The 10,308-nt window shown below is 34.3% G+C and overlaps 1 protein-coding gene across 1 annotated transcript; it reads right to left on the bottom strand.

Annotated features, from left to right (window-relative positions):
* Positions 4,441 to 5,498, bottom strand: LOC109843958. The gene is made up of 3 exons (XM_020412956.1): positions 5,212 to 5,498; positions 5,084 to 5,144; positions 4,441 to 5,001 (listed from the first exon to the last, which is right to left on the bottom strand). The coding sequence occupies exons 1-3, from the start codon at positions 5,410 to 5,412 to the stop codon at positions 4,691 to 4,693; spliced, it is 573 nt and encodes a 190-aa protein (XP_020268545.1). The 5' UTR covers positions 5,413 to 5,498; the 3' UTR covers positions 4,441 to 4,690.

Here is a 10,308-nt window from a genome sequence, read left to right as displayed (position 1 = left end):
ATGTTCTTGCAGGCGAACTTTTAAATTTCTCTGTTAGGGATAAAGGCAATTTTATTTGCCTACGAGCAGCGTCTAAAGAATGTAAAATTTATAATTAACAACCTCAATGTACTAAAAATTAAAGAAACACTCTCAAAAGTTCAAATTAGAAAAAAAACACCCTAAAATTTTAAAAATTTAAAACTTATAAATAACGTATATGAATTCAAGGGATTACCATCAAGCACCTAAAATTTTAAAATTTACCAGAATTAACCTCAATGTTACAAAAATTGCAATAAAAATAAACTCCAAAGGTTAAAAATCACAAAAAATCTAAAATGTCAAATTTTAAAACAAGTACACATCAAATCTAGAAACTATTGACAGACTGCTAAATCTAAATTTTTAAAAAAACAACCTAATGTTATAATAATTGCAAAAAGCACCCTCAAAATTTTAAAGTTACAAGAAATATACTTACTTTTAAAATTTACCACCACTACATGAAACATGGAAGTTACAACTACCAAACTTAAAAATAATTTTTTTAAAAAATACTCCTAAAGTTTTAAAAATTACAAATCACACCCTCAAGATTCAAAACCACAAAAAAGGCTGAAATTTCAAAAATTGGCAAAGAAAAGGATAATTATTTAGTATTCTTTCATTAAGATGTGTGTGTGTGTAAGTAAAGCTCATATAAACTTAAGTGGATAGAGATATTTCTCCACAAACTTTTCTATCTGTTATATTTGCTTTGAGATTTGTGTAAAATATGAAGGATATCTTTGAGATGTGTGCATTGATTTGCATCACATGCCAGCACAAATCTCAAAATAAATCTAACGAATAAAAAAGTTGATGGCAAGTAATTCTACCACTTAAGTTTTAGGAGCTTTCTACTATATTTATTATATATATATATATATATATATATTATATATAATATATTATATATATATATATATATAATAATTATAATATATATATATATATATATATATATATATAATACTATATTATTATATATATATTATATATATATCATATATATTAGTATATATATATATAAATATTATATATATATATATAATATATATATATATATATATACTATGTATGTATGTTATGTATACATATACTATTATAATATGTAATGTAGTATACATATACACTAATACATATACATAATATTGTCGTTATATACATTATAATTAATATGTAATATGAATACATATACATAATATGTATATGTATACATATGTATATATACGTATATATATAATATATATTACTATATATATAATAATATATTACTATATATATATAATATTATATATATATATATTATATATTTATATAGTATAATATATATATTAATATATATAATATATATATATATATTTATATATATAGTATATTATATATAATAGTATATATTAGAGCAAAAACTACCTGGTCAACTTAGGACGCTCCACTAAGTCTTTCTTAGTCATTGATGAATCACTTGATGAGACTACGATTGGGATGATCGCCCCCTCGCGATTTTTAAAAAAACTTGTAGTTTCATCTAACATTTCTAAAACCCCAACACAATCAATTTGGCGTGAACCCGTTGTGGTTGCCATTCATCCACCGTATTAATTTTAACGGTTTCGACAGATAGGAAACTATTGTACATGGGCATCGACGGGATGGGGTCGAAACCACAACGGCGTTCACCCCAAATATTGATGTGTTGGGGTTTTAGATAGTGTAGGTCAAGTTAACGGAGCGGTATCATCCACAACTTGTAGCCTCAATCAACGTGATCATCAAGGACTAGAAACTTTAGTGGACGATCCACTTAAGTTGACAGAAGTTTTGCTCTATAATATATATATATAGATGCAGAAGAGGAGAGAGAGAGCGTGAACTTTAATGTTCAACTTAAGTGTGGACAAGAGTATATGTATGTCACAAACTTTCTATTCACTCATATAGTATAATATATACTATATATATATATAGTATATATATAATATACATAATTAAGCGTTACTATCTTTCAACATCTAAAATAGTCTACGTTGATGCTAGTAAAAAAAGCAATAGGAATTGATTACAAACATCCGGTTAAGGAATAAAAAATTTAAAAAATATATGATAGCTTAAAAATTATCAAAATATTTAGAGATATCCTTTGAAAGAATCAAGATATTTCCATTTCAAATGGGAAAGTGAAGGAAGTAAATTTTAAAATTTGGAAAACGTCCATGAATAACTTAAATTAACATTGACATAAGTCATATCTATCAAAGAAGCAATGACTGAGCTCCACTGAATGATAATTTAACAACTTTGTCCCAATTAAAGAAGAATTCTCCATGGAAGATATGCAAAAAATTAATGAGTATTCATAAATTTCATATTTCGTTCTTCAAATACTAAAGAAATTAAATATTAATATTATAATCTAAGTCAAATTGGCAATGAAAAATATAGATATTTAGTTTAGATCCTTGTGGAAATTGGCAATTAAATATTAAATGTACATGAGAAGAATTCATTATAGAGAGAAAAGATGTAGCTCCTAATGTTATTTAAGTAATAACTTCGGAACACAAAAATTAACATTTATTCTCATTTAAATAGGAATAAAATAAAAGTCTTTATTTCAAAAAGTTTGTGTTGAACATGAGAAAAACATTCACTTTCTTTGTGAAGTTAAACGAGAAGATAAAAGATTTAACGAGCCCAAGAAAGATAACAACATAAAAATCTAACTCCAGGCTGATGTCACAATCGATGTTGATGATGAAGATACTTCTCTAGAGTTACCTAGGAAAAAAATAAAGGTGAAGAATGATTGATCTCAAAATGTAAGGAGTAAAAGGACATGTCTTCTGAATATTTTATAGAATAATTTAATTGATTCGAGTGAAATTAGGAATCTTTAAAAGAGATTTTTATATAAACTTTTTTCGGTACTTTTATATGCTTATATGGATGCTCTTATCATATAAAAGTACATTAGAGTTAGCATTAATCTTTATTTATAATTTTTTATGATGTTCATCAATAATTAGGAATAAACTTCATATTATCTTTTGTATCATTTTAGTATACTTTTAATATTAATAAACTTCCGAATATTAATCTTTTGTATCATATAAAAGCACATTAGAGTTAGCATTAATCAATCCTTTTGCCTTATTGATTTTAAATATTTAGCTTCTTTGCATAATACTGTTTCAATGCTTTTCATTTATGCAACGGTATATTTCTCCAGTAAAGCTTTGTTTCATGTAGGTCCAAATAATATAAAAATTCAAATTGACTTCAAATTATATCTGTTTCTTGGCAATTCAATTATCAGCGTGGCTGTAACTCATTCAAACAAACGTCAAAGAAAATAAATAATCGCAATATTAAAGTTTAGAGATAAAAGTGAGCAAAAACTATTAAAGTGGACCCGAGGAACAAATTTTAGTTAGGAAATAAGTCAAATATTTAATTATGGTATTTAACCATGTGTGTTGCCCTTGTATAAAATCTAGTTGAGAAAAAAATCATGAGTAATAACCCATGGAGATCGTAAATATTGATGTAGATGTACTTAATTTTTACGAGATGAAAAAACAATGCAAATATCATAGGTTATATAGATCATTGAAATCATGAATTTTTAAATATGTTTACATAATGTCATTTGATAGAAATGACTAGAAATTGAGAAAAACGTATATGTTATAGTCCATGAAAATTTTAAATTTTAGTGTAAACATATTTAGTTGCCATTCGATCAAAACGAACAGAAAGAGTAAAATTCATGAGTTATAGCTTATAAAAAATTATAATTTTTAAATAATGTGTACATAATTTTGATTTGGTAGAAATGACCAAAAAATGACTAAAGATCTTGAGATATAGATCATGAAAATCACAAATCTTAGTGTACACACATTTTTTTATTCAATTGAAACAAACAAAAAAAATTGATAAAATCATGAGTTATAGCCCCATAAAAATTTTGAACTTTAAATTACACATAGTTAATTGCCACTTGTTAGAAGTGAACAAAAAATAACAAAATCATAGTTTATAGCACACAAAATCCTCAATTTTCAATATATTCATATTTAATTTTCATTTAGTCAACACCTACAAAAAGGCAAAAATCATGGGTTATAGCTCATGATATTAATAAATTTTAAACTATGTATACATATTTAGTAGAAATGACCAAGAATGACAAAAACCGTAGGTTATAGCCCCATAAAAATTATAAATTGGAGAAATTTTTAAAACCAACCATTTTTAAAAATTAATAGGCAAAATCGACCTAAACTGATAAATATTAGCAAAACCGACCCTTTTCAGAAGAAAAGGGTCGGTTTTGCAGCGGAGGGTCTTTTGCGAAGTGCACGGGACTGCTAGTCCCGTGCACTTGGTGTTCAGCAGCTCCCGTTACATACATCCACACAAACTCCCACTAACAAATTACATACTGATTTCACCACATACTCATTTCAAATCAAACAAATCACATCACACCACAAACTCCCACTAACAAATCCAACATAATAACACCACAAACTCCCACTAACAAATCCAACATAATAACACCACAAACCCACTTAGAAATCAAACATATCACACGATATTATCGACTACAAATCCAAAAATCACATCCCTAAATAGTTTTGTAATGTATATAACCTGTAGTTTACATACATCCAAGAACTCTCCTCCTCCTCCTTTGTCTTCGTCGTCCTCCATACCGCCCTTCGACGAGTTCGTGATCCGGTTGCGTTTGTGGTTGTGACGGTCCAGCTCCATCGTCGACACGTTGGGAAGGTCCAGCTTCATCGTTATTTCTGCGTCGTCCTCGACTTTGTCGCTGTTGTCGTGTATATACGAATGACCTTACCTCCCGTCCATCATGACGATCTTCGTGAGTTCGGTGTAAGGCTTGTTGAAGCCTCTGCATTATAGCCTGATATATTGATACATGTTCATGTGTTTCGGGATTTCTACCTGCGATAGATAGTTCAAAAACAAAATTTCATATTAAATTTGATATTACAGAATGTAAATTTGAGATTTAATTTTATCGTACCTGCTCGAGCCAATTCCAAGCCACGATTTGCAAGAGTTTGAACTTCATCTATTGCTGATACCTGCAAATTTTTCAACACATAAAGTACCAATAAAAATGGACTTAAATCAAAATATGAAAATACTTACTAATTCTCTCTCATCTATACCCCGGGGCACATATCCTCTTTGCGACTCAACCGGTATTGTGGTCGAATGAAGTATCCATCTTCGGGTTATGTCCCAATACCAAGTGTAGTAATCTGATTCCCGAGGAGTTGGTTCAATTTGGTTGACAATACAAAAATGCCTATCATTCCATCTGTGTATAAAAGCTTGATGCATGATCATCCAGTTTATTTGTTGGCCTCCTTTCTTTGCCTTCCTCTCTATCTTTTCAACAATCTGCGGAACATGTTGTGCACGACCATATTATCGAAGCACGCGGTCCGGTACATGCATTTCTATTATCTCCAAACATATAAGAGGAACTCTAGCTCTCCATACAACTTGGTATTCTGTGCATATTGGGGGTAGCTGAGGTAGAAATTGGGTGTAGGGCTCCCATTCCATCTACAATAATTTAATGCAGTTGCATATCAGAATTGGGTTTTCAGTATGTAGAAGAAAAAGCGCATGTTTTTCGGTGAGAATTACCTGAAAAATATTCATACGGTCAAGCTCATTCCGGTAGAAATCCAATTGTCTAGCCGGGGTCTCGTCATAGCATTTTTCGACATTCCATCTACAAAAAAATGTTTGTCATACATTTAGTACCACAATGATAACTACAATTATATTCGCTACATAAAAAATACAATACCTGCATCCCAGTGGAATTTGTCCATCTAATTGTAAATGCGTGCATAGTCTCGGCTTCAAATGAAGTCTCTCACATGCCCATACTTGCAATAAGCTTAGACACCCTTTAAGCCACTGTTTTGCATAAGTGCCACTTTTGACATCTCTCTATATAAATACGCCAAAACGGCACTACCCCACGATTTTGTACCACATACGTCCAAGTCCTCGAGGAGTGGTAACCACCTAGCATATTCATAATATTCCAATTTATTAAAATAAGCTAATTCAATGAAAAACAGATTCATATTATAAATACACATACCTCGCATGCACTTTATCTTTACTTGAATCTGGAAATAATATAGTACCAATCATGTGCATAATGTATGCACGTGCATGTTGGTCAACCAAAATTTGTGGGGCATCAACAGGCAACGGTACTGAGAAGGTCTCTCTCAACCACTTCAACTTAATAGTTCCTCGAGGCATAGTCTCTGGAGCTACACCTAACAACTCCTCACATCTTCGAGGTCATACATCACTATCAGTGTCGGTAATGCACGGACCATCTATACGGAGACCGAGTATCACGGCTACATCTTGTAGAGTAATGATAGCCTCGTCCATCCGGAAGTGGAAAGTATTGGTCTCAGGTCTCCATCTATCCATCAACGCGATCAGTAGGGGCCAATCGAGCTTTATCCAACGAAGCTTTGAACAAGTCAAGAAGCCCGCTAAATCGCGCAATTCGAGCACAAAGCGGTTTTTACCGCTTAACCAAGCCGCTTATGCCTTCCGCGTAGCGCTGATACCCCGCTTCCGCGATTTGCGCCGCGATAGCCCCGCTTTTTGCCGCTTTTTACAACACTGATCAACCATAACGATACTCGGACCTCTCTGTATAGCAAATGATAGTATAAGAATGCAATATTATGTAAATGCAAATATTGCAATTATAAAGTAACTGAATTACCTCTGTATAGGATATAATATGTGAACGATGCTGAGCCTGGTCATATAAGACCTCATCACTAACCGGCCTAGGATCCATGGTGTACAAACCTGCACATACAATTATACACATGTCAATAATCAATCATATAGTAATTCAGTTTCTTTATTAAAGTATATAAAAATAAAAAAATAATATAAATTACCAATTAGTTGCTATCTATTGTGTCTAGATGGACAACGAGGTCGAGTATGTCCCGGTTGTTTGCAAAGACTACATTTTTTGTGCTTGACCACTCCTTCTCGCCCTTGATCCATGATTCCCCTAATTCGCACAGATCGTGGTCGACCTGCTTGTCTCCGGTACTGAGGTGGAATTATACGTGGTCCATTATATTCAGGCCAATACCGACTATTATCAGGTGGATGAAAACTCTTACTATATGTCTTTTGATAGTGAGCTGTTGAATACCAAGGCGAGCAATATCGATTTCTGGGAATTCTAGCACCTCCCGGCTGATTAGAAGAAGCCGCAAGCACATGTGCACAGGGTATTTTTTGGAGTTGTGGTATGTTACATGTGCAAGTGCAATCAACATCAAATAGTTTAACGGTGTAGATACCGTCACAATCCTGTACCTGCCATTCGTTGTCGTTGAATACGGTAATTTGACATGATCTTGCTGCCTCAATTCTTCTATGCAAAATGGACTCATTTTTTGGTGTGTAATGTGTTGGCCAGTCTATGCCATCACCACGCCTTTTGTTGAAGTATGCGTTTAGTCTATAGAATGTTCTCGCAACCAAAGATTGTATTGGCATAGCTCGTGCTCCTTTAAGAACGCCGTTAAAGCTCTCGGAGCAATTAGTCGTCATCATGCAAAACCGCACCCCCTCATCCTTACATAATGCCCACCGATGCTCGAATTGGGGCTTCAAGTTATTTTCAATCCAATTATGTGCATCTAATGACAAAGACTTGATTTTCTCCCTGCAATGTTCATACACTAATGTGTCGGTCGCACACCCGGCTTGCTACAAAAGATTTTGCAAATTAATCTCACCGTGTTTTTTCTTGAAATTATCTCTTATATGCCTTAAACAATATCGATGGTGATGTGGTGCACTAAAACCCTCATGTAACGCCCTTATAATTCCTTTCATCCTATCCGAAATAAAGGTTATTATTCTTAGCGCACGGACACTTGGAATCCACTTGTATATAAGTTCAAAAAACCACTTCCAACTAGACGTATCCTCCACCTCCACGACTGCAAATGCTAGAGGAAATAACCCGCCATTTGCATCTACACCGGTCGCTACAAGAAGCACGCCTTTGTACTTTCCATATAAATGTGTACCATCAATGCTCAATAGCGGACGACAAAAAGTGAAGCCCTTAATAGCAGGACCAAATGCCCAAAACACGCGAGTGAACCTCTCCATACCCGGTGCAATCTCTTCGGATAATATTTCGTATTCAGTACCCGGATTATTTCGTTTGATAGCTTCAAGATACTGTGGAAGTAATTCATATGATTTTTCCCAATCTCCAAAAATTTTAGACAACGCTTTCCTCCTTGCATCATATGCCTTATATTTAGATATCTTAATCCCCCGCATGTCATATACCCTCTGAAATATCTGACTTGCATTCAGATCAAGTTCAGCTCTAACTTCAGGCATAATTAGCTTACATATATAAGAAGAAGATGCAGAATAATCATCGACATCCACCGACGGGTTGCAACATGTATGAAGTCCGCAATATCTACATATTACAAATTGCCCATTTGATGATTTTCTCACAGCGGCATTTAGCAACCAAGGACATTTTTTATTTCTCTCATCTTGCTCATTTGCATTCTCTACTTCATTCTTATCGTTAAAGAAGCATTTCACATTGTAGTTTGTTGCATTAGTTTTTACCGGCTTTAATTTGACCCGATTCTTGATGGACCATTCTCGGATTGCAAAAATCAGTGCCTCCTTGTTCTCGAATAGATCCCCTTTTTTAAAAGTGAAGTCCTCAGGTCGTTGTAAATTTGGCCCAACATCAACAAATCCAGCTTGAGAAGTATTTATCCAATCCTCATTATGAAACTCGTCGGGCAACGGATCTTCAGCTTCCACATAATCATTGTTAACTGTAAATTGCTCCATCCAACGGGTGTCATCATCGATTCCAGCTGCCACATGCATGCTATCAATTTGCACGCCATCTTCTTCAAAATGATCTGAATCATCATCTGCTTCATCTTCTATAATTGCTCCGACTGGTGGGTAACCCGTAACATGACCTGAAGCGTCGTTAAATATATTAGTTGACGTCCTACCGATAGAATACCCACTTAAATGTTGTGGTTGAGACCATGGCTATTGACTTGGAGATGTCATAAAACCAATCGACTCGTTGTCTAAGTCAAGCATCCGAGAAAACTCTCCTTGAGGTCGTGAAACTTGGGCAAATTCCTGAATCGGATACTTCTCAATAAACAACTCAATTGACGCTTGCTTCTCGACTAATTGTTTCATGTCATTCAATTCCTCATCTTCGGTAATCTCCACGGCAATAGTTCTACTCTCATTTATAGGACAGTTGAAGAACACCTTAATTGTATATTCTTCTTTCTTAATTTTAGTAACTCTGTGTATTTCCCTAGTCATTCCATCAAAATTACACGACTTAGATAGCATGAACATTTTCCGAGAACCTCCATCATACACCGGCAAATTATTCACTCCGACGCCGATGCTCCCATTAAAGAAACAAATAATGGATATGGAGTTCATCATCGAAACTGAAAATACACAGTCCATCATATGCAAATAATCTATTAATATCTGAATAAATTCCAAATAATGGCTAAACCCCTAATTATTATTCATCATATGTAAATAATTACTAAACCCTAACTCCCAAATCACATTATTCATCCTATTGCACAAAATAAAAACTAATCCTACCCAATTCTAGCAAAATTAACAGCAAAATTAACAGCCAAAACATTATTCCCCCAATTCTAGCAAAATGGTGGGGGTCGATGGTGTCGGCGGCGCGACGAGGTCGGAGGGCTGTCACGAGAGCGGCGGACTGGTCACGAGAGGAATGAACGAAAAAAACCCTAGCCCGTGCAAATGGCGGTGGTCGGCGGCGGTGATCGGTCACGAGAGCGGCGGATGGTCACGTGCAAATGGCGGTGGTCGGCGGCGGTGGTCGGCGGCGGGGGTCGACGAGTCGAGGGTTTTTTTTTTCTTCGGGGGAGAGTGGTCACGAAAGAGGAATGAACGAAACAGAACGAAAGAATGACGAAAAGAAAGGGAGCCGGTGGGTTAGGCGGACTGCACGGGACTGCTAGTCCCGTGCAGTTCCGTAATTGCGAAAACGACCCTTTTCGGTCGGGTTTGCTAATTAATTTGTGAGACGGTCGATTTTGCCCAATAAAATTGAAAAAAGGGCTGTTTTAAAAATTTCTCCTTATAAATTTTGAG

Source organism: Asparagus officinalis, chromosome 5 (assembly GCF_001876935.1).
Source record: "Asparagus officinalis chromosome 5, Aspof.V1, whole genome shotgun sequence".
Classification (NCBI taxonomy): Eukaryota; Viridiplantae; Streptophyta; class Magnoliopsida; order Asparagales; family Asparagaceae; genus Asparagus; species Asparagus officinalis.
The sequence above is the reverse complement of the archived record's forward strand: the minus strand, read 5'-3'. Positions and strand labels throughout refer to the sequence as shown.